The 24,951-nt window shown below is 39.2% G+C and overlaps 2 protein-coding genes across 3 annotated transcripts; both read left to right on the top strand.

Annotated features, from left to right (window-relative positions):
- Positions 1-34: 34 nt before the first annotated feature.
- Positions 35-13,414, top strand: LOC102076032 (butyrophilin-like protein 3). The gene is made up of 5 exons (XM_019363418.1): positions 35-186; positions 2,014-2,227; positions 3,708-3,772; positions 4,376-4,486; positions 10,973-13,414. Exons 1-5 carry the CDS (start codon positions 54-56, stop codon positions 11,635-11,637), a joined length of 1,188 nt encoding a protein of 395 aa, XP_019218963.1. The 5' UTR covers positions 35-53; the 3' UTR covers positions 11,638-13,414.
- An 811-nt stretch (positions 13,415-14,225) lies between these two features.
- Positions 14,226-23,876, top strand: LOC102076107 (butyrophilin subfamily 2 member A2). Of its 2 annotated transcripts, XM_019363416.2 has the most exons (7): positions 14,263-14,367; positions 15,560-15,670; positions 16,220-16,570; positions 19,601-19,814; positions 20,155-20,219; positions 20,384-20,500; positions 21,734-23,876. In XM_019363416.2, exons 3-7 carry the CDS (start codon positions 16,399-16,401, stop codon positions 22,417-22,419), a joined length of 1,254 nt encoding a protein of 417 aa, XP_019218961.1. In that variant the 5' UTR covers positions 14,263-14,367; positions 15,560-15,670; positions 16,220-16,398; the 3' UTR covers positions 22,420-23,876. The 2 variants fall into 2 exon arrangements, with proteins under 2 accessions (XP_005464716.1, XP_019218961.1); XM_005464659.4 differs by lacking the exon at positions 15,560-15,670 and having other exon boundaries at positions 14,226-14,367.
- The last annotated feature ends 1,075 nt before the right edge of the window (positions 23,877-24,951 follow it).

Here is a 24,951-nt window from a genome sequence, read left to right as displayed (position 1 = left end):
GTGAGACCTACGAGATAAAGAATCCAGTCTTTGAGTACAGGACAAGCTTGATCATGAAAGAACTGAAAGATGGAAACATCTCATTAAGGATCTCCAATGTAAAAATGTCTGATGCAGGGAAGTACAAATGCCTCAAGCTCTGGAAGAATGCTCCTCGGGAGGTCACAGTAGTGAAGCTTGTTGTTGGTACGTCCTCTCAAGTTCATTAAATAACTGAAGCTAGGAATGCTGAGCAGATTTTGGACTTTGTCGAGTTTATCAAATCATAGGCTGAACGAACCAAGTAATGTGAAGGATTCCTTTTAAACATTTCTGTGAATTATTCAGATTCCAAATAGACCCAGCAACGGCATTTTGATAGATTAAGCCAAGTCACGTCTAAATGATGAAAGAGGATAACTTTCTTAGTATTCCACTCTCAAAACAACATCAAAAAGACTTTTTGGCTGATTGTAAGATTGTAACACATAGTTAGATAGACATTTTTTGCAGTACAGCTGGCTTCTGTGAGGCAACAGTGCTAAGTAGTGCTGCAATGGATCATGGTTGATCTGTAATCCGAACAGATCTCACTCCCCGGTTCGGTACGCACGTAATCCGAAGATTAAAAAAAAAAGGAAAAAAAGTATGTGAATGGTGTGCGTGGTCAGTCTGTGAAGCGGTAGTTATGGTCAGCGCTAGCGGTCCAAGTGGAGGAGCAGAGGAGTTTGCGGCATTTAAGCAGCCCTTTGCTGCCCAATCCAACCGGGCTAAAGCTATTACAAAAGCTACTGGGGTGTTTAGCTGCAGACGGGAGGCCGTATTCCATTGTGCAAAACAAGGGGTTTAAACTATGATGAACGTGCTTGAGCCACGCTATGATATCCCGTTGCGCGTCCACTTCACTGACAAGATCGTACCCAGGCATGTATGAGGAGGAAAAGTTTAAAGTTATGGCTGAACTGTCCCAGGCATCTTCTGTTGCCCTAACTACAAATGGGTCGACCTCCAGGTCAACGGAAAGCTCATTATATCACAGCGGAGTGGTAGATACAAAGCCCTGCATTGCACCTTAATTTGTTTTTATATAATTGCGTGGAATGAGTCTTGAGTTGAATGTTTTTAATAGGCAAAAAATACTTAAATAAGTTAATAAGTAAATGTTAAAATTTTGTCTTTTTTGTCTTTTTTGCTGATCCGAAAATTGATCCAATCCGTGACTTAAAACCGTGATCCGATCCCAACCGTGAGATTTTTGATCCGTTGCACTACTAGTGCTAAGCAATTTTTGACCCATAAAAATGACAAAAATAAACAGCTAGTTGTTAATACTTCAATAGTAATTTCATCATAGAAAACATTTTTTGGGAGCTCCATTACACTTTGTGGGTAAATCTAAACCTGTGTTTATTGTGAGTATAAAATGAAGCTTGTGAATGGATAAGAAGTAACTGACACTTCTAAGCTTGTGTGAAGTACACAACAAAGGCTGAGAGTTCAGTCTGTGCACACATGTGCGTGGGAGCCGTGGTGTCTCAGGTTGAACTGGTTTGTTTGTCCTCATTATGTCGTCATTAAGTGTTCTCTCCAGTACTTTACAAACTGTGTACACATTTTTTCCCATGTAGTTATTCTAAAAATCATATCTCTTTGAAGTTGTTTATCAAGTTTATGTGATTAATTGGTTAAATTTTTACTCTAATGAAGCATAGAAGATTTTTTAGTGTTTAATTTTGTTAAGAAAATAATATATTTATAAGTAAAAATGTAGCACTTTGGTATTTAATGCTTTGATTTACTGTAAGATTTTAATCTTTACCTATTTACCTTTTGATAATTTGGTGATCTTTAGCTACTCACAATGAACTACATTTTGTATAGTGGGTTGCCTGAAGCTTAATTTAAGGTCTGTCAGAGTGCAGATGATGGCTTGAATTATGCACACAAAAACTAGTAATTAAGCTGGATATTCAGGAAGTGATGACAGATGAAAGATTCAGTTGGCACACCTGATTAGATAATTTTTGTTTACAGGGGCAGTCTCGGAGCCAAAGCTCTCAGTGGTTTCGGTTGAAAGAGGTGGGGTGACTGTGCAGTGTGAGGTGAACTGCTGGCCAGTAGAGCCTCAGGTAACATTTCTGGATCACCAAGGAAACGACATCCCTGCTCAAGACCCAAAAAGAGATCGAGATGGCAGCGGACGTTTCGTCATGAAACAAAGAGTTACTCTGCAGGAAGCAAACAGCAGGTTCAACTTACATTATTGCTCCATCTTTCAAAACTCACTAATAATTTATTTTATGTAACATAAACAAAATGTTTTCCTTATTCCTCAAAATATTTCTCAGACACATCAGAAGTTGCTCTCTCATATGCGAGAGGTTATGATGCAGTACATCATGTATCATGAAACAGTTAAGACATCATTAGTGCAATGTGAAGAGGAATAATTTGAAATCTTATGACCTTATTTTGACTGGACATTGGCATTTATGATTTCTTTACAGGTAAAACTTGTGTATGAACGTATTTCTCTCTGTGAAGTCTTAAACTTCCAAAGCAATAGACAGTGCACAAGAGATGTGAAGAAAAGAGTGAGGGCAGAGTGGCATCGGTGGAGATGAGTGTCAGAGGAGGATCCTAGGGTGAGATGTGCATGGATGACTCGCTGCAGTGACCCTTAAAGGGAGCAGCGAAAAAAAAAAAACATTTAAATTTGGTTCTATTAAACTGATCCTGTTTTCTTAAAAGATTTAACCAGTGATATACCATGTTTGGTAAGTAAAACAGACACAAGCAGGCAGTTTCATATTTGTTAAAAAACGTCTATCCATCCATTTATCTTCTTCCAATTATCCGGGGCCGGGTGGCGGGGGCAGCACTCTAAGCAGAGAAGCCCAGACCTCTCTCTCCCCAGCCACCTCCTCCAGTTTGTCCAGGGGAACACCAAGGCATTCCCAAGCAGCTGAGAGATATAGTCTGCCCCGGGGCCTCCTCCCAGTGGGACATGTCCAGAACACCTCACCCAGGAGGCATCCTTGTCAGATGCCTGAACCACCTCAACTGTGTCTTTTCGATGTGGAGGAGCAGCGGCTCTCTGAGCCCCTCCCGAATGGCCGAACTCTCTAGGGGGGAGGCCAGCCACTATTGGAGGAAGCCCATTTCTGCTGCTTCTATCTGTGATCTTGTTCTTGTTCTGAGGGTAGGGACGTAGATTGCTCGGTTAACAGAGAGCTTCACTTTAACACTCATCTCTCCCTTCATCACGACGGACCAATACAGTGTCTGCATCACTGCAATCACTCATGGTGCAGGAACTCGTCCCCGAGTGGGCACTCCACCCTTTTCCAGCTGACGAGCATGGCCTCCGGAATGAGAATCAGGTGCTGATTCTCATTTCCACCGCTTCACACTCAGCTGCGAACCGTTCCAGTGCGAGCTGGAGGCCATTACCCGATGATGCCAACAGAACCACATCATCTGTGTAAAGCAGACATGAGATTCACTGTAAAAGCCTTCCACCACTTGGCTACGCTTAGAAATTCTGTCCATAAAAATGAGAAACAGAATCGGTGACAAAGGGCAGCCCTGGCGGAGCCCATCACCCACTGTGAACGAGTCTGACTTATTGTTAAAAATCATCTGAAAACAAAACCTTTGTTCACATTAAATGTTACTAATTTACTCTAAAACTAACCAATTTGCATGTGCTATATTTGTTCTCACAGCATCACCTGCAGGGTTCACCAGCCAGAGATCAACCAGACCAGAGAGACAAAGATCCTCATATCAGGTACACGGGGACTTTAACATCACACGTCACACATAACATTTACCTGCTGGCTAACAGAATAACAGAAATGCAGCCTGTTGTAGGAAGTTGACTTACTTTTAAAAACTCCAGTCTATCCAGGAACTGCAGATGCAAATTAGTGTTAAACTCTGGAACAGTGCATCAAATGACAACAATCATCATACATTGTCCCTTTTTAACTAAAACAAATAAAAAAGAACTACCACCACACATATCCAACCTCATGTCAAATCATATGCAATTTGATTAATCTGTTCATTAAATAAACAGTTTTCTTGCATTATTTCACATCTGGGTTGTAGGAAGTCGAAGGTGATTAAATTGTTTTCAGGTATAGTCTGAAAGTCTTCCAATAATTAGCTCAGGAAAAATCTTGTGGTAATACAATAAAAACATAAATGTGTTTTATTTTGTATACATGGAGCCATTAACGTGATTATGCAGTGCTTCTTAAGAAAGGAAGCTGATTAGTTTGCCATAGTTACTAGATATTGGAAAACCTGTTGTATGTTGCAGACATCATGTTTGTGATTTAGCAGATAATGTGATGAGATTTTAACATCATGCATGTTGTCACTTCAGCCACCTGCAGCTTTGACATTTGCACCGCTGCCTTTGCTGCTGGAGGGTTGGCTTCTGTCTTACTTGCATGTGTATTAGCTCTACTGATATATAAGGAACACACTAAATCAGGTAAGTCACTGTCTTCAGTTAAAAAAGATGGTAGAGCTAAAAAGTGAAAGCATGAGCGAAGTGGTGAGCATCTAAGTATTTTCTCTGCCTTGAAAAGGTTCACATCTGTAGTGTCATCCAACTGCCACAGGATGGCAGACATGTACCTCTCGAACAAGAACCACATGCTCAAAGAGACCACATACCTCAAAGTGCTGTTACTGAGTACTTACTCGTATTTAAAGACAGCTTGTTTCAGTAGTTAAAAAAAACAATAGCAACAGCTTTGCTTTTAGTGCTATCAAAAACCCATCAAACCACTCTTCAAAAGAAAAAAAATGTCCTGTAAGACTTCTGAAAGTCTATTATGTCACATATTATAAAACAAAAGCTAGAAATATAGTTGGAGTGCTCTTAATGGCCAAAGGGGCACACATAGTGGCAGCTGTGGCTCAGGTGTTAGAGCGAGTCATCTCCCAATCGGAAGGCTGGTGGATTCGTCTGATTGACTACACACTGAGGTATCCGTGTTCAGATATTGAACCCCATTTTGACCCCAGTGCATTCATGTAAATGTACTTAAGCACTGCATGAGCACATGTGATTGGGTGAATGAGACTTAGATGTCTGCTCAACTGAGTAGAAAGGTGATATACAAGTACCAGTCCATAACATTTACTTACTTCTCCATAATCACCAAAATATCTCTATTTGCAATTGTTTCATGTCTATTCAGGAACACCTCTTGAAATTTTTCATACGGGGGCCACAAAAAATATCAGGGTGGCACACCAAAAACAGAACAGTGAGGGACAAATAAAGGGACAAAAATGATATATGCAGGAATAAATAACAAGTTAATGTTTCAACTCATTGTAGGGTGTCTTGCCCTCTCTTGTGTTCACTTGTGTTTTTGGTGGTGGGGTCACTTGGGGGGCCAGCCAATTTTGGTGGGTGCCCAGTGCCTCCCTTGGTGGTGGTCCTGTACCTATCACCAATCGAAAAAAATAAAGTACAACTATGCAGTGAAGTTAAGGACTGCCGACAATCTTGTGAAAAGTTGCCTATAAGTGTTTTAATGTTTTTATTACCTTCAGATTCAAATGTTTAGTGGGAAAATGTTTTTTTTTCTTTCTTTTTTTTTCTTCCATATGAGCTTACCTGTGAGAGCTTCTGGACACTTATAGATCATTAGGACTAAAGTGTTCTTAACAGAAACAGCAACATTTTTATTGTTACCTTATCTTCAGCGCTCCGTGTGTCTGTGGCCTACACACAGCTGAAGCCTGATTACAGCGTCTGGGCACCGAACAGCCTCAATAGCCTGGAAAGGTGCTAACCGCTAGGCTAACTAGCAACAAGATGCCTTCCCTCTCCACAGATGACTACCACAGCCTCCTGCAGAGGATTGCAGTACTGGAGACAAAAATTCATCGCTTAGTGAACGTGGAGGTAAACGTGGAGGTAAATGGACTGTGTGGAAATGAAACAACCTTGCCTTTGATTCAAAACAATGGCGATGAGCAAGCTAGTACACAGCTAAGGAGCACAGATAACATGACCAAGAAAGTAGACTCTGTGAATTATAATAAATTCTCAAGCGATAATCCCCCCTTGGACTGTCTTGGTGCAAAACCAAGACATAAATCAAGTCTCCTGGAAGGGGGGCGGGGGGCGTATCACAGGCAGAGCACAGCGAGCTGAAATCTCTGAAACCGACTGGCCTTCACTTCCTACGAGACAGAGAAACTCTTCTACCCCTGTATACGGAAGGAAACAGGACTGGACAACCGTGAACAGGAAGGTTAACAACAAACCTCCAAAACAACTGAATGTGAAACTGCAGAACAGATTTGCTCCACTATCAAAGGACCCTGGATCTATATCGGACAACCATCCATCTAAAAGTAGCGAAGTAAGGTCTGAAAATCTGTTGAAAAGTAAAAGGCCACAGGGAAAGCTAAAGGCTAGGCCTGAAACTCTGATTGTGGGTGACTCTGCCGTAAAGGATGTACAAAGGATGTGCGGTAAGAACACTAAAGTCCTCTGCTTTCCTAAGGATATGGTCAACAACCTGAAGGAGAGAATTCTTCAAATTGCAGATGAATATCCAACTGTGACAAACATTGTTCTGCATACAGGGTCAAACGATGTGTCCAAACAACAATCGGAGGTTCTGAAACGGGACTTTACTGGATTATTAAATACTGTAAACTCTCTGAATGCAGCTGTATTCATCAGTGGACCTGTACCGCCCGTAAGAGGAGGAGACGAGAGATTCAGCAGATTGTTTGCACTGACAAACAAACAGTACTCCGAGAACAAACAAAGCCCAGCAGAAACCCTGAGGAGGAGCCTCATCTGCCCCCACCCGGGAAGAGCCTCAGAAAGGAGAGACGTCTGAGGCAAGAAGAGGGGTCCCACTTTGCCTCCAACTCTCTCAACAACACCAACGACCAGGACCAGGGACCACGACCTTCCCCAGTCCCCCAAACCCCTGACAGGCCATCACCCCCCCCCCCCCCCTTCTCCCTCCTCCCCACACCTGAAATTCACTGAGGAGATGATGGAGCGGGTCAATGCAGGGCTCAGATCTACCCCCCGGCCCAGTCCCCTTTTGTCCCCATAAACCCCCCACCAGAGCAGCCAAAGGTTCGCCATCGAGCCCCGCCCTCAACAGAGCAATCAAAGTTACACTGCGCAGCCTCTCCCCCCTTAGTTCCTCCTTACCACCTTCATGCTCTGTCTCCGCAGTCTGATGTGTGATGTGTGGAGGGTCCGGGCTGCGAGGATTATGACAGTGGTGACTTTTCCCAGGAGAAGCTGGGACCCTGTTTACTAGAAGGTTTTAAAATTTCTGTACTTTTAGGCGACAGAAGGAGACATGTGGCCTGGTGAAAACACAGAGAGCTGCACTCTAAAAGATCTTTAAATATAGTAAACACACCTCGTGTGCCACAGACTGCTCCCAAACACGAGGGGGCAAATAATACCTCTAAAACACTTAAGTTGGCTTTATTAAATGTTAGAGCTTTAGCTGGGAAAACATTTTTAATTAATGATTTAATCACTGAGCACAGCCTTGATTTTATGTTTTTAACTGAAACTTGGTTGAACCAAAGTAACAGTGGAGCTGTTCTCATCGAGACGACCCCTCCTAACTACAGTTTTATCAGTGAGGCCAGGGTGAGCAGGAGAGGAGGAGGGGTTGCTGTCTTATTTAATGAATCATTTCAATGTAAGCAGCTATCTCCTGGAAGTTTTCAGTCTTTTGAATATGTGGCTTTACAGCTGATGGCCCCATCCAAAGTTATGTTTCTTAATGTTTACAGGCCTCCCAAATACTGCACAGACTTTTTTAATGACCTCAGTGAACTGCTGTCTGTGATCTGTGTTGATTTCGACTGTGTAATTATTGTTGGGGATTTTAACATCCATGTGGACAACCCTCAGGACAAAGGGACTAAAGACCCGAGTAACACTCTGGGCAACTTTGGGCTGACTCAGCATGTAACAGAGGCCACACATAATAGAGGACACACTCTTGACCTATTGATCGCCAAGGGGCCTGAGCATTTCAAAGGTTACTGTGTCTGATGTGGGCCTGTCTGATCATTACTGTGTTTTCTTTGAAAGTAAAATTTCAGCCCACACCAATATATCAACAGCAGTGATCACAAAACGGTGTATAACTGAACACAGTAGTGAGATCTTTAACCAGGTCTTCCCATTAACACCTGACCTGTCCAGAGGTTCAGTCAATGAGCTCGTCAATAGCTTCAATGCTAAAATGTTAAATGTAATGGACACTATTGCTCCCATTAAGGTGAAGGTTATCTCTGGAAGGAAAAAGTCTCCATGGAGAAACTCCACACTGGTGAAAAAAGAAAAAAGAGAGTGTAGGAAAGCTGAGTGCAGATGGAGAAAAACAAACCTCCAGGTTCATTATGACATCTATCAAGAGAAACTTCACAATTATGATTTGTGGGGCGATCGTGGCTCAAAAAGTTGGGAGTTCGGAAGGTTGCCGGTTCGAGTCCCGGCTTGGACAGTCTCGGTCGTTGTGTCCTTGGGCAAGACACTTCACCCGTTGCCTACTGGTGGTGGCCAGAGGGCCCGGTGGCGTCAGTGTTCGGCAGCCTCACCTCTGTCAGTGCGCCCCAGGGTGGCTGTGGCTACATGTAGCTTGCCATCACCAGTGTGTGAATGGGTGGGTGACTGGATGTGTAAAGCGCTTTGGGGTCCTTAGGGACTAGTAAAGCTCTATACAAATACAGGCCATTTACAACTGAGGAGTGCAAGGAGGTCCTACTTCTCTGACATTATCACCAAAAACAGTCATAATGCTTGGGTCTTATTTTCTACAGTTGACAGGCTAACAAACCCTCCTGTGTCAGTGGCAGCTGAACTTCATTCGACCATGGCCTGTAATGACTTTGCCAAATTTTTCACAGAAAAAATCCAAAAGATTAGACAAGCAATTGGTACATCAACAGCAGATTCAGGATATGTACTGTGTCCACCGAAAAACTGTTTAAACACCATGAAACAGTTTCACCCTATTAACAGCAAAGACCTGGAGGACATCTTAGGTCAACTGAACACCTCCTCTTGCTGTTTAGATGTCCTGCCAACAAATTTTTTCAAAAACGTCTCAAAGACTTTGGAGTCAGACCTGTTACAGATCGTCAACTTTTCTTTAATTTCAGGTGTGTTTCCAGAACCACTAAAAACTGCTGTAATCAAACCTATACTGAAAAAGGACAATCTTGACAAGACACAAATGAACAACTACAGGCTGATCTCAAATCTGCCATTTTTAAGTAAGATCATTGAAAAAGCAGTTTCTCAACAGCTCAATTACTTCTTAAAACAGAATAACTGCTATGATGCCTTCCAGTCAGGTTTTAGACAGAACCACAGCACTAAAACCGCTCTGACCAAAGTGTTTAATGACATATGTCTGAATAGAGACAGTGGAAAAATGTCAGTCTTAGTTTTACTAGATCTCAGTGCAGTATTTGATACAGTTGACCACAACATATTACTCAAACGACTGGAGAACTGGGCAGGTCTTTCAGGAACTGTGCTAAACTGGTTCAAAACATACTTAGAAAACAGGAAATACTTTGTATCAATAGGTAACTTCACATCTGAGCAGACAAGTATCACATGTGGAGTTCCCCAAGGTTCCATCTTGGGACCCCTTCTGTTTAACATTTACATGCTCCCACTGGCACAGATTATAAAGAACAACAAAATAAACTATCACAGCTATGCAGATGACACACAAATATATATCACAATGTCACCAGGAGACCGAGGCCCTGTACAGGCTCTTGGTAAATGCATTGAGGAAATTAATGACTGGTTGTGCCACAATTTTCTCCAGCTAAACAAACATAAAACTGAGGTAATAGTCTTTGGTGCCAAAGAAAAACGATTACAGGTCACCAGAGAACTTCAATCTATACACCTAAAAACCACAAACCAGGCGAGAAATTTGGGTGTAGTGATGGATGCAGACCTAAACTTAGAAAAACACATTAAGACAATAACAAAATCAGCTTACTATCACCTCAAGAATATTTCAAGGATAAAAGATCTGATGTCTGAACAGGACCTGGAAAAACTAGTCCATGCATTCATCATTAGTAGGCTTGATTACTGTAACAGCATCTTTACAGGTCTACCTAAAAAATCATTCAGACAACTACAGCTCATTCAGAACTCTGCTGCTCGAGTCCTCACTAAGACCAAAAAAGTGGACCACATCAGTCCAGCTCTGAGGTCTTTACACTGGCTGCCTGTCCATCAGAGGATAGACTTTAAAGTTCTGATGCTGGTTTATAAAGCTCTGAATGGTTTAGGACCAAAATACATCAGTGACCTCCTGACCCAGTATGAACCTTCCAGATCCCTCAGGTCATCTGGATCCAGTCTTTTATCAGTTCCCAGAGTCAGAACCAGACACGGAGAAGCTGCATTCAGCTTTTATGCTCCTTATATCTGGAACAAACTCCCAGAAAGCCTCAGATCAGCGGAAACACTCAGTTTATTTAAATCCAGGTTGAAGACTCACCTATTCTCAGCTGCATTTGAATAAAGCACCAAATCCACACTTTTAAGCTTAAATTTCAAAACTTACATTTTAACTACTGATTGTATCTACTGTTCTGATTTTACCTACTGTTCTAATTTTTGATTTTATATACTGTTTTGTTTGTTTGTTTGTTTGTTTGAATCAATTTTAAATCATGCTTTTTATTTGTTTTTGTTTTTAATGTCTCTGTAAAGCACTTTGAATCACCTTGTTGTTGAATTGTGCTATATAAATAAACTTGCCTTGCCTTGCCTTAAATTTTTTGCTTCACAGCTAAAGTCACTTTAAAATTATGTCTTATTTTACAAAAATACTTTGTGTTGCTTTTACTTTCCCTTCTTGTTAATCCGTAAATTAATGTCACATTATTAATGACACACATTTTTTTTTTTCTGTCTGCACAGCCCAAAAAAAGGAGAGTCTTCACAGGAAGTCATCAGACCAAAGAAAGAATAGCAGCACTGACAATATGTTAAACAGTTTCACTGAGCAGCTAAAAGAAAGAATGGCTGAACTCAAGTCAGAGCTTCAGGAGAAAGAAGAGATCATTCGCCAGCTACAAAGAAATTATCAGCCGTCTCGTGCTGTTGCTACACAGCATGACCAACCAATTTGGGGCCTTGTCACATCCAAACCAGACATCCCAAAAAAACCTTTCTATCATTATTCTGACCTTGACTCCAAAGCCAGTTACTGTGATGATGACTATAATCCAAAATCCACAGCTTCAACCAAAACTTACCCTCCAAAATCTGGCAGCTTACACCACAAAGGTTCAAATTTAGGAGTCAAGAGGCAAAACAGCAATCCAGCACCAGGCCAACCAATCCAAAGAAAACATCGCAACAGAAGTAGTCCAGCTATTATGTCTTTAGAGTTACCTAGCCTATCTTTAACCAGCAATGCAGAGACAATGCTGGACCACATTAGCAGCTCAAAGAGTGAGGCCGAAGCCCTGCTAGATCAAAATGCATTCTCGCCACTGCATAGAAGTTATTCAGGAGGTTCTCATTTAGCTTGCAATAATAACTGCTTTCATGCACTGGAAGATTTAACTGAAGAGTCATGAGCTGCCAATTCACAAAAGGAGAACAAAAACTGGAAAACTTTCAGTTAACATCTACTAATGACTGCATCTTAGCCACATGTTTTACAAGCTTGGTTTCAGAAACTAGAAGATATCAACTTTGAAATTACTTTGGTCTTATAGTTCTTCTTTTACAAGATTTTCATCTGGTGGTGCTATGGGGAAAAATCCATGTAAAGCATGGCTGGCATGCTGATGGATAACACTTAGACAGACATTCATGAACCGACTGTTTTAAATACCTATTAATTCCTATTTGCTTTTTGTATTTTTGTTTATGGATGGTTAAATGTTTTACACTAACAGTTATTTAAAAGGTGAGAGCTGAAAATTAAGTCTTGGGTTTTAAGCTAATGAGCATTAAACATCAACTATTTGAATGAATTAGATTTGGATGTATTATATAACCAAAATATTTTTTTGTGTGTGTATATTGATGTTTTATTGAATCTTAGTACCTTTATTTTGTTTTCTGTTTTACTGTAATGTAAATGTTGCTTTATGTTACCATAACATTTGATGTCAAAGGTTGTATTGAGGGTTTACATTATTTAAAACTGCTTTGTAATACAAATTTAAAATGTTCTATTTGGCTTAATGTTTCAGGTTTCAAAAGCTAAATACTTAATGAAATATTTGTATGTGTTATATAAACAAAAATGATCATTTTCTCAAGCTTATGCTTTGTATGTCTTCCACACTCAAGTTCATTGTTTATTTCTTCAGACAATATTAGTCTGAAACCTGAAAGAAAATAAAGTGTGAACACTGCTGAAGTACAGGAAACCTCCAAAATTCACAGGGATTACATTCATAGAGCACCTGCAAATTGTGAAAAACTGAAAAAAATGCCAATTTTTTATAGTTCAACCCCTAAATGTGTATTTGGGTGGCATCTTTGGGCTTTAATAGGGGAAAAGAACATGAAAGCATTCAGTGCAACACTTAAAATGCTGAACTGCATCTGCCAGAGATGCAACAACATGTTGCGCTGTGCAGCTGAAAAGCCATATCAGAATCAGAGAAACTTCATTAATCCCAGAGGGAAATTGAGCATGTGAAAATGATCCAGAAATACCACCTTCTCTGGGCAGGTTAGACATTTCCTGAATATAAGTAGGCAATGAAGTGCGATACTCTGACTTCAAACATGAATTAATTTGATGCTATGTGAAGAAAGTTTCTGTCACTACTCAGTTACTCACTTACATGCATGCACGTGAGCACACACAGTTCTTGCACAGTTTAAGAGTTTGTTGGATTTTCTAATCTTTATATTTTGACATACCTGTTAACAGTTGAGATGATTTTTAAGTTCTACTGAATCTTTATAGTTAAGAGCAATTTGAAAGGTAAAAAGAATAATACATTTAATATTCATCTGTTTTTCCTCATCTTATTTGGCATAAATTAATTGTTTGTTTGTTTTAATGTGAAACTGAGGAACATTTAAATGATTACCTTAAGACAGAATAAAGAAGAAGAGCACCCTCTTGTGGCGGAACTGAAACATTCCACTGTAAATGACGCTGTCAAACTCGTGACTGATGTTATTAATCTAATCATGTTCTTGCCTGCCTTCTCCGAGCCAACCAGGCTCTTCTTTCCTTGCTTTAGTTCTTAATGTTCTTCTGTCATTCTGCCTTTCATTCTCCAATTCGTGCAACAAGCATCCTCCCCATCGCTGTCTTACCCTGGACCCATCCAAGCTGCAATCTTCATCTTCACTCCCATGTAGAGTCTGGGGATCCTGTCCTAAATCATATCACCACTGGAATTATTTCTGCTATGATGGATCGTTGGAGTCAAATAGCTTAATATAGTTCAGTATCTGAAAAAATTGTTAAGTGTTAAGTTTTTCTATTGAAGTATTATTGTGGATAATTATTGCTGGATTGTCTTATTAAACGTAGAAAAAAAGAATCACTATATTTTAAGATAATTTTTAATCAGATACTGATTTTTCAGGTAGCAGTCACATCACCTTTGATGGCATGTCTCAAAACATTCTAGCCTGTTAGAATAAATGATAGAATTCTCGCTTTGCAGTGTAGTCAGGGTTACACAAAAAGTCTTCTAATAATTAATGAAAGGAAAAAAAATCCAACACTGATCTGTCAGGGAAAGCTTGTCTAGTACTATCATAGTAATGATAAATCTGTATTTTCTCCTTTTTGTAGCTGAGGTCTTTTAATTATTATTTGTGAACCTGCTACATTAAATATTCATAAATATTCATGTGTGTGTGTTTTAATTAGCTCACCTCAGGAAATGCCGCTCTAAATAGAAGAGCGGAAGCACCACCCACCCACTTGACTTGCAAATTCAATATTGTGGACCTCCAGCCATCCTTTAAATGTCTTGGAGTTCAAGTTAGTGTTTTGTTTTGTTTTTTGTTTTGTTGTTGTTGTATTTTACAGGGAAGTTAGAGCTGGTATTGGCGTGTCATGTGTAAGCGAATGAGAAGTAAAAGTGTAGCAATCTTTAACGCACCACCCATAGCACACACCCAAGCCCAGGTCCAAAGTCTGAAGTTGGCAATTCATTTCTCATTCAGTGTGACTGTTTTCGAAAGGCTGATCTTAAAGGGTCGCTTGTGTCTGAGGAGAGGATGATTACTTTCGAAACATTTAACTGGTTTTATTAATAACTGTGTAATGATGATGTATCATCGTCTTTTCGTGATTGCCGGTCTGTTGTCAGCTTATATAGGTAAGAAAGAGAGCCGGGTTGCTTTAAATTAACGTTGTGCATGTCAAAGTTAAATTACAGTTATTCAAATGGAAACGTGACTTGAGAAATACATTAAGCGTTTCTCTGAAAGACAAAATTAATAGAACAGTTGACTGCAAAATGCTTTTTTTCTGCTGTTGGCAGAATAAGAATCACAGGAGCCAATCGATAAAACAACAAGCATGCGTTTCAGGATTTCTTTAAATGTCCTTATTTCTTTTTTTCTTTTTCTTTTTCTAACCGGAAAAGCCTGTTAAAGCCGGTATAGCACATCACGAGGATGTTTCAATGTATGTACTGTGGAAATACAAGCAGTACTGCTACTGTTTATCTTCCACTACTATGAGAAAGTGTTTATATAAACTGGATCACCTGATGCCGCTACCTTTTGTAAGTCATGCCGCACCAATTTGCTGGAAAACAGTTCTTACTTCAAATGTCCGATCAAAACGTTGTTAATAAAATTTGTGGATTATATTTCTGACACTTAGAAGAAGAGCAGAAAAAGTTCCTCTTGGGTGTTATAGATGGGATTTTATATCATGTATGCATACAGTAACAGGAATGTGTGATTATGGCAAAAAAGGAAAAAAAAAGAAAAACGTGTATTTATATGTAACCCCAAGTATAATTCATCTGCATGCATGAACTGAATGAAATGTAAAATTTTAACTGTGTATCAGTTTAAAGTTCCTGAATTTACTTTTCTTTCTCATTTTTAAACAGTTTAAACATCAGCAGGTTGTCTTAACCACGTCTGCATGCCTTAATGCACTAATTTGTCGCCATGTGATTGGTGTGAATAGATATTTGCATTATCATGCAGTTGAACAGGTGTACCTAAAGATTTTCTGAGTCCTAACAAAGTGTGGAACATAGAGTATGTTTGTGTGAGACAGTGTGGGACATCTTCATGTAAAAACTATACATCTTGCAGGTTTGGGGACTTCCCCAGCTTACCTCATGAACTGCTCCTTTCCTTTTCTGTCAAGAAGTGGAAAAGTGTTGTTCACTGATGTGCACCCCTAGTTCAACCTGTGTTTTTTATCGGTGAACAATATCTTAATCATCCTAAACCAATCAGGAACACTGTGCAAACTTCACCACATGGACTCGTCCCAATAGTTGTACCATTAACCAAATACTATGCATTTCGTGTGAACCCCAACAGAAATGTCAGTGCATATCAAAAGTTTATGAGGAAATCGATGAGAAATGCATTCGAGTGACTAAGCCTCCAATGTACTTTCATCACAGAAAACTACAGCTGCAATTCATGCAGGTGAGAAGATCATTAGAAATGCAGCTGATTGTAGCGTTTAAAGTGCTATGAAAAAAAAACAGCCTTGCCAGTCTTGGTGCTTTTTTTTCGGTTGGGCTCTTATTAGGGTGGTAATTTTCAAATATTACATAAATTAACTTCAATTTCAGGAGCCTTGAGAAGTCAAAAAGAATTTTCAAAATTTTTAAAAAGGTGTTTTTCTCCTGTTGAAGTCAAAGGTTTACCTCTATCTTTGTTGTCACAGATTTATGCCCTTACAGATTTAATGTGGGGATAAAAATATATAGGTTATACTTCATTTTCTCTGTAATGTTATTGTAATGCTACTGGTCAATACGCAGAGTATTGACCAGTATTTTAAAAAGACTGGTAAATTGCAGAGTTTGACTTGTAGCTCTTGGCTCTCTTCACCTATAACACATAGAATAATCTAAAGGAGGCAATCCAGATGGAGGTATTCGATACCTCCTAGTAAAGTTTTACACACATTGCACACAGTTTTATTAGTATAAATATGGTTGATTATTCCTCTTGTGGGTTTTTTTCTAGGTGGATCCTCTGCTCAGGATCAGCCAGTGCAGGTTCTTGCCTTTGCTGGTGGAGATGTTATTCTACCGTGCAGTTTTAATATCTCTGACAAGGAAGACTTTCCGACTGTTGAGTGGTCCAAGGAAGGCTTGAAGCCAGATGTTGTCTTCTTGTACCGGGATGGTTGTGAGGCCTACGAGATGAAGAATCCAGCCTTCGAGTACAGGACAAGCCTCATCATGAAAGAGCTCAAAGATGGAAACATCTCATTACGGATCTCCAATGTGCAGGTTTCTGATACTGGAAAGTACAAATGCCTCATATTCCAGAAAAATGCCATCAGGAAGGTTACAAAAGTAGAGCTGGTTGTGGGTATGTCTACTAATGTTCATTTCCACATTGGTAATTTGGCTGTGAACTGTGTGGTCCACCAGCCTGAGAGTTGAATTCTTGCCCATTTATTATATGTATATTAGAGTCAGAGCTCTTAGCAGCATGTAGTTTAATTATGAAGTAAAGCTATGCACCAAGTCTTATAATAGAGGATGTATAAGGCTATAAAAGACCCTTTTTTTGTAACTTACCTGTACTACATTTTTAGTTGATGCTGGGTTAGGGTTTAGATAAATTTAGCTATTTTATTGTTTTCATTTTAATACTATCGTTATACTCTGCATGTTAAAAAGCAAACAAAGAGTATTATATTAGCAGTTAATGTGGAAATCAGAGGCATTAGATGTGGAGGACAGTCATAAACTATATTCAGAATCACCTTGTTCTTTTGGTTAATTAGTACATGCATATGTCGCATTTGATCTTAATGGGCAACAAAATATTATCTTGTTCTGAGTCATTTTTTAAGCTTAAAGTACAGCAACAGATTCATATCTTCTACCAAGCCTCTGAGTTCAAAGTATAGATATAGATCTGACTATATGGTCAGGTGTGGCATCGCAGAGAGAACTGGTTTGTTATTAACCTCATGACAATTACCACCAGTGAATTGGTCTGCAAAAACATATGCAGTATTCCCCCACCTTGTTTAATCTTTGCCAGTGTTGAATGAAGTGTTTCCTCAATGACTAAAAATGTCAACATAACGAAAACCATGATAATACCTCTACCATGTTTAACAGTTGAATTTTGGTCTTGGTGTACAAAAAGTTACACTTTTGTCTCAAGTGTTATGAAACGTCCAAGTATTTTGTTACTTGAATTTTAAATTAAAACGTGCGTGCTGACCTTTAAACAGCACCAGCCTCATGTAGTGTTTAGTCTTAAAGATGGGCATATAACCAGCTATATTTAGTCTCTTGCTGTTGCTTTTTACTACTTGACAGAATTGCATATTTTATGATATGAGTAATATTTGATAAATATCAGATCTAATGTCCTGTAAAAGTTGGCATAATTAAAGATCTGTTCACTCAAAATACATTTCCTTTCCACAGAGGAACAGAATTTGTTTTTTCAGATGAAGGGACACCTTGACAAACCACAGTAGAAACTTTGGCTTGACTCCATGTAGCTTTTGAAAAAAAAAGTAGTTTACTTAATGAAAAGCACAGCTTCTTAAAATTATTGTACGGTTAAAGACCCTTTCAACAATAATAATCTTGAGACAACTGTTACTGTGACATTACAGCCACAAACATAAATCAATTTTATTGGAATTCCACATGAAAGACCAATACAAAGTGGTGTACACGTGAGAAGTGGAACGAAAATCATACATGATTCCAAACATTTTTTACAAATAAATAACTGCAAAGTGGGGTGTGCATAATTATTCAGCCCCCTTTGGTCTGAGTGCAGTCAGTTGCCCATAGACGTTGCCTGATGAGTGCTAATGACTAAATAGAGTGCACCTGTGTGTAATCTAATGTCAGTACAAATACAGCTGCTCTGTGACGGTCTCAGAGGTTGTCTAAGAGAATATTGGGAGCAACAACACCATGAAGTCCACAGAACACACCAGACAGGTCAGGGATAAAGTTATTGTAAATTTAAAGCAGGCTTAGGCTACAAAAAGATTTCCCAAGCCTTGAACATCCCACAGAGCACTGTTCAAGCAATCATTCAGAAATGGAAGGAGTATGGCACAACTGTAAACCTACCAAGACAAGGCCGTCCACCTAAACTCACAGGCCGAACAAGGAGAGCGCTGATCAGAAATGCAGCCAAGAGCCCCATGGTGACTCTGGACGAGCTGCAGAGATCTACAGCTCAGGTGGGGGAATCTGTCCATAGGACAACTATTAGTCGTGCACTGCACAAAGTTGGCCTTTATGGAAGAGTGGCAAGAAGAAAGCCATTGTTAACAGAAAACCATAAGAAGTCCCGTTTGCAGTTTGCCACAAGCCATGTGGGGGACACAGCAAACATGTGGAAGAAGGTGCTCTGGTCAGATGAGACCAAAATGGAACTTTCTGGCCAAAATGCAAAACGCTATGTGTGGCAGAAAACTAACACTGCACATCACTCTGAACACACCATCCCCACTGTCAAATATGGTGGTGGCAGCATCATGCTCTGGGGGTGCTTCTCTTCAGCAGGGACAGGGAAGCTGGTCAGAGTTGATGGGAAGATGGATGGAGCCAAATACAGGGCAATCTTGGAAGAAAACCTCTTGGAGTCTGCAAAAGACTTGAGACTGGGGCGGAGGTTCACCTTCCAGCAGGACAACGACCCTAAACATAAAGCCAGGGCAACTATGGAATGGTTTAAAACAAAACATATCCATGTGTTAGAATGGCCCAGTCAAAGTCCAGATCTAAATCACATCGAGAATCTGTGGCAAGATCTGAAAACTGCTGTTCACAAACGCTGTCCATCTAATCTGACTGAGCTGGAGCTGTTTTGCAAAGAAGAATGGGCAAGGATTTCAGTCTCTAGATGTGCAAAGCTGGTAGAGACATACCCTAAAAGACTGGCAGCTGTAACTGCAGCAAAAGGTGGTTCTACAAAGTATTGACTCAGGGGGCTGAATAATTACGCACACCCCACTTTTCAGTTATTTATTTGTAAAAAATGTTTGGAATCATGTATGATTTTTGTTCCACTTCTCACGTGTACACCACTTTGTATTGGTCTTTCACCTGGAATTCCAATAAAATTGATTCATGTTTGTGGCTGTAATGTGACAAAATGTGGAAAAGTTCAAGGGGGCCGAATACTTTTGTAAGCCACTGTAAATAATTAAATTGAATTGTTTAACAGCAGTTTCTATGGGGGTATGTGTCACTTAGAGTGCCTTTTATTCTTCTTCAGAAGGCAAGAGTTCTATAAAAAGATTTAGGATTAGACATCATATATTTTAGTATAAAAACAAGAGTAGAACAAGTAAGAAATTAGGACACATGTGTGGCAGATATATAAATCTGTTTTTGTTGTTTTTTTCAGTGGCTGTTTCTGAGCCAAAGCTTTCGGTGATTTCAGTGGAGGGCGGTGACATAGCTCTGCATTGCGAAGCAAACTGCTGGCTGCCAGAGCCTCAGATAACATTTCTTGATGACAAAGGAAAAAAGATCTCTGAGGAAAATCCAAAAAGAGAACAAGATGCCTGTGGATGTTTCACTGTGACACGAAGAGCCACTCTGCAAAGAGCTACCAGCAGGTTATAAATATATACTTATACTTTCTAAAACATTTATAAAGTGGTTTAGAAATGAGGAAACAAAATATTCATCTTGGCATTAAATGTTTTACAGTACTCTGCAAAACATTTGAACCTCTCTTTCTATTCTGCCAGGAAGATGGTAAAACACAGCTTAAAAAAATAATTCTTTTGCATGACAGTTCACACAATGAAAAGGTCACGGTCCACGAGGACACTTTTTCCCATATAAATAAAGACTGGCTCAAGACTTTGGCACAATACTACAGATGATGTTTTTACTAACCAACTAACTGTAAAATGAGCTTTTCACTAATGTAACACTAATGATGTCATTTAGTGTCACCTGCAGAGTTCATCAACCAGAGTTTAACCAGACAAGGGAAACAACGATCCTCATACCAGGTATGCAGGAACTTCACTGTCACATGTGTACATCCAAACACCTAAAATCATGTTTTATTTGCATTTTTCATCCATGTGAGGTTTATGTTTATGTTTTAGGGTATTTTATATTTTCAAAATATTCCAAGTTATTTATAAAACCGCACAGTGTTATGTCATTTTAGCTTGCTGTATGAAATCTGATCTTCAAATTGTTGCCATCACCATTGGAGGAACAGCTGGGTTTCTCTTAGCTGCAGCTGGACTGATTGCTCTTTTGTTTAAGCCATGTGGCAAATTTGGTAAGTAACAGTTCTCAATTAAAAGACGAAAACAAAAACAGTGCTACAAAAAGGCAAGCCATGGAGCCATATACTTTTATATATATATTGAGGAGATTAGACATATTTTATAGTGAGGTATGTCCAGTGATCAGTAATCACTGTTGGGAAGTGCACACACTGATTCTTAATAACATTATGACCACTGATTTTGTCTTCATCATAGCACCTGTTAGCAGGTGGGAAACATTATGGAGCAAGTGAACATTTTGCCCTCAGAGTTGATGTTAGAATCAGAGAAAATTGTCAAGTCTAAGAAATTGTAATTGTTAGGCTAGTCAGAGTATTTCCAAAACTGCAGACCTTGCGCGGTGTTTCTAGTCTAGAGTGGTCAAAATCTATGAAAAATGGTCCAGGAAAGGAACAGTGGTGAACCAGCAACATGATCATAGGTGGCCAAGGTTCACTAATTGTTGTGGGAAACACGGGCTCGTCCGTCTAGTCCAATCCAAAACAGGCACGCTACTGTAGTTCAAATTGCAAAATAAGTTAATGCCTGTTCTGATAGAAAGGTGTCAGAATACACGGTGCATTGCAGTTGTATAAGGGGCTGCATAGCCAAAGACCAGTCAGGGTGGCAGTGCTGACCATTGTCCAGCACTGAAAGCACCAACAGTGGACACATGAGCATCAGAACTGCACCTCAGAGCAATGGAAGAAATGTTCAGCTGGATGGCCAGCTGTGTTTGTGTTGCTTACCTGGGGAACACCTGGTATCAGGGAGAAGAGCAAGCTGTCAGAGGCAATGTGATGCTTTGGACAATGTTCTGTTGGGAAACCTTGGGTCCTGCCATCCATGTAGATGTTATTTCGATGTACCACCTGCCTAAGCATTTTTGTAGACAATCACCCTTTCATGTGCAAGGTGTTACCTGATAACTGTGGAACCTTTCGGCAGGATAATGCACCCCTACCACAAAGCAAAAATGGCTCAGGAATGGTTTGAGGAGCCCAACAACAAATTTGAGGTGTTGACTTGCCCTTCAAATTCCCCAGATCTCATTCCAATCTGTTTGTCTGTTTGACGTACTGGACAAATAAGTCCTGGGAATTCCTTTCCCAAAACAGTGATTGGGAAAGTGTTTTCTGAAGTCATAAATAAAGTTAAAAGTAGGATAATTTTCTTATAGCTGTCTATACATTTTGGTTTCTTTCTACAACCATATTCAGCTGATTTGTTTTTAAATTTCACAGCTATTGTAAAGCAGCCAGTGACTAGGAAGTCATGGGATCGAAGTATAACATGTGAAAGTGACTTCCTACTAACAACTGACAACTTGGTAAATTGCCACACCGGGCAGATGAGTGAGTTTCTTATGGACGATGAGACCATAAAAATACAGAACAACAAAGTTACTCACTACGACAGGACAACAATTGTTCGACGCCATTCCACAACCACAGGAGATGGAGATGTTCCAAAACCCTCACAATTATTCTTAAATCATAGCCCTGACATTAACAACGTCACCAGTGTGTACAATCCAAACCCATCTTCAGCTTCAACCAGCATTAACATTACAAAATCTGGCAACTTACCCAAAAGCAGGGGTTCGAAAATTGTTATCAAAAGACAAGACAGCTTTCCAGGACCTGGTCACATATCTCAAAGAAACCACCGTATGTACAGCAGTCCAAATATTTTACAACTACATTCACCAACATCCAACCCTTCTTCTGCTCTCAGTAGCCACCAGATGATCAACTCCAGTGTCTCACCCCATCGAAACACCCGCCTTCCTCAGCGTAGACACTCCTCAGTACTTCCACATTTAGCAGAATTTAATAAGCATCACAACCTCCTGAGAAATTTACCTGAAGGAGATGAACAGAAAAGTTTATTAAGATATGAAAACAAAAGGAAACGCAAATTGTACTAGAATAATTGCACAGCAAGGTAATGCTCACTTGGTTCAAATGATTGAAACTCGTTAACTGAGCAATAGGAGCTGAAATTTAACACCAGTGACTGAAGCGTGGAGTAGGAGCTTGACAGTCAGCTGCAGTGTCTGCAGTGACGTAAGTGTTGCACTGGCTGTTGTGGTGCCTCAGTGTTGTTGGAAAAGGGGGGATCTTGGCATCACTGCTTAGATTGTTACCTCTAGATAAGAGTTCAAATAAGTAGTAGAAAAAATGGAATTTAAAAGAACTGAGCCAGCCCAGTGGGGTATTTCCAGAAAACTGAGCTAGTCCTACAGAATCAGAATCAGAATACTTTATTAATCACTAAGGAGAGTATGTAAGAGATACAGGTCTTTGAATTTTATTTTATTTTTTGCATTACCATTTGCAAAATCACACAGACCATGATGCTTTACCATGATTTGGGGGAAAAAACAAAATGTTCTGTGCTGAAATTAGCATGGATATAGTAGATCTTTTACAAGAACCTAAATCAAGTTAGCTCACTGGCTTCTTTTTTTTTTTTTTAAATTATTATTGAATTATTGTATATAGCATTATGTATTCATGATGCTCATACATTAACCTTTTTGTTCTTTAATTAAAAATATTTCCAGGTTTTTGCATGAAAGTTTCTTTAATTGAAACTTTACATTTGCTAAACTTGGACAGTGAGCTCCGTTTCAGTGGCTCATGTAAAAATGTTTGTGTCATCTATCATCTGTAATCCCAAATGATATCATTTTTGTTTGGTGATGTTTTTGCACAAGGGCATGCATTCATTTAACTTAAAGTAGTTTACAAATCTCTCAGCACAATGTCCCAACAAAGTCCTGTGTTCTAATATGATTTTCTCAAATATGTTTATAACTCTAAACTATATATATATATGTATGTGTGTATGTGTATAGTATTATATTATACTGGGATTTACTGCATTTGCAAGAATGTGTAAAAGTATACAAAAGCTTATGATGTCAACAGAACAACTGAAACTTATTGTCTTTTATTGTTTTGTTTGGGGTGTTAGGTTTTTAAGTTATATTTACATATCATTAATTAGTCTAGATTTTTTTTAACTTTATTATGACTCTGAAAATACAGCATACCATGGGTTTTTTGTTTTTGTTTTTTCTTTACACATTAATTTAATGATATTACTATAATTCTACCTGCTTAGAGTTTAAAGCTTAAAGATTTTGAATAGTTATAGGATATCTGTCATATTCAGATGACATCTATTCAGTGGGTGTTATTAGCAATAATTAGCCATAGATATGGGCCAGTAGGGTCCCTCTACTCCTGTATATGTAAAAACAAAAACATTATTTTTAAAATGTTATTTAGATTTTGCTATTGATTCAAATCTTGCAATTTGTTTTTGTGATAGGTAATGGTTTTTCTTTTAAAATGTTTCTGTGTGTGTTTGCAATAAATCTACATAACCCTACAACCAGAATTGTCAGTGATGTAATATAATGTAAAGTTTTCTGTGATGTAAATACTTTCAAGGTACAGTCATGGGGATAAAAAATCTCATACAGTACCATTTGATTACTATTAGTAATAATAATCTCATTATCTTTCGTATGTCACAAGCTGAAAAGTATCTTATTTATTTAATCTCCAAATGCATTTTTGAAGTAAGTTATCAGATCATAACATTAAGAAGCTGTCAGTTTGACACAGTGGATTTTTTTTCGGGGGGGGGCGGGGGAATTTTCAAAGTATGAGGAAGTGCTGGCTGTCTTAGAGTTGTTATCAGTTAACTTTTTTCTCATTGGTGACTCATACAGCATTTTTTTTTGTCATGCAAGCCATTTCACAGTTTTCACAGATCTTGTCACACGTGTGCAGCCTGATGGCACATTGAATCTTGACAGCATTTTATCTGCTCTCATATCAGGAAAAGGGAAAAAAGCCCATACATAAGCAATGAAAAAAGCAAAAATTAAGAAAATTTTTAAAAAAGATGTTTCACTAAATGGTGTACAATTCCTTTAAATGTCACCAGGTATAGCAAAAAAAATGTCCAATTACTTTAGGGTTGGAGAAAAGCTACAATACCATTTTGGCCACACTGTAGGAGTCATAAGAGCAGTGGCACTGTCATGTAAAATGTAAAACATAGCAGTACAACTGCTGCTTTTTTTCTAACATAAACAGCAGCAGGTTCTGGCTTTTGCTGGTGGAGATGTTATGCTGCCATGCAGTTTCAAGATCCCGGACAGCACTTTGACTTTTGACCGTTGAGAGGCCCATGGAAGGTCTTCCTGTACGTTAAGATCCTGACTCAACATGACTCAAGGGGATTAGATTAAGCCATTGGTGTTTTTGGCCGCTCTACTGCCTACAGTCACTTAATATATTAGTGCAACGCAGGCTGCAGAACTCATGACAATGTTTTGATACAGACAGCTGTTCAAACTCATGGGTTGGGCAAATCATTTGGAAGTCTGAGGATTAAAACGATTTATTGAGAGAAAAACCCTAAAAATCTTCTCAGAGAA

The sequence above is a fragment of the Oreochromis niloticus genome, linkage group LG3 (assembly GCF_001858045.2).
Source record: "Oreochromis niloticus isolate F11D_XX linkage group LG3, O_niloticus_UMD_NMBU, whole genome shotgun sequence".
Taxonomy (NCBI): Eukaryota; Metazoa; Chordata; class Actinopteri; order Cichliformes; family Cichlidae; genus Oreochromis; species Oreochromis niloticus.
Note: the sequence above shows the minus strand (reverse complement) of the source record. Positions and strands in the feature narration are given on the sequence as shown.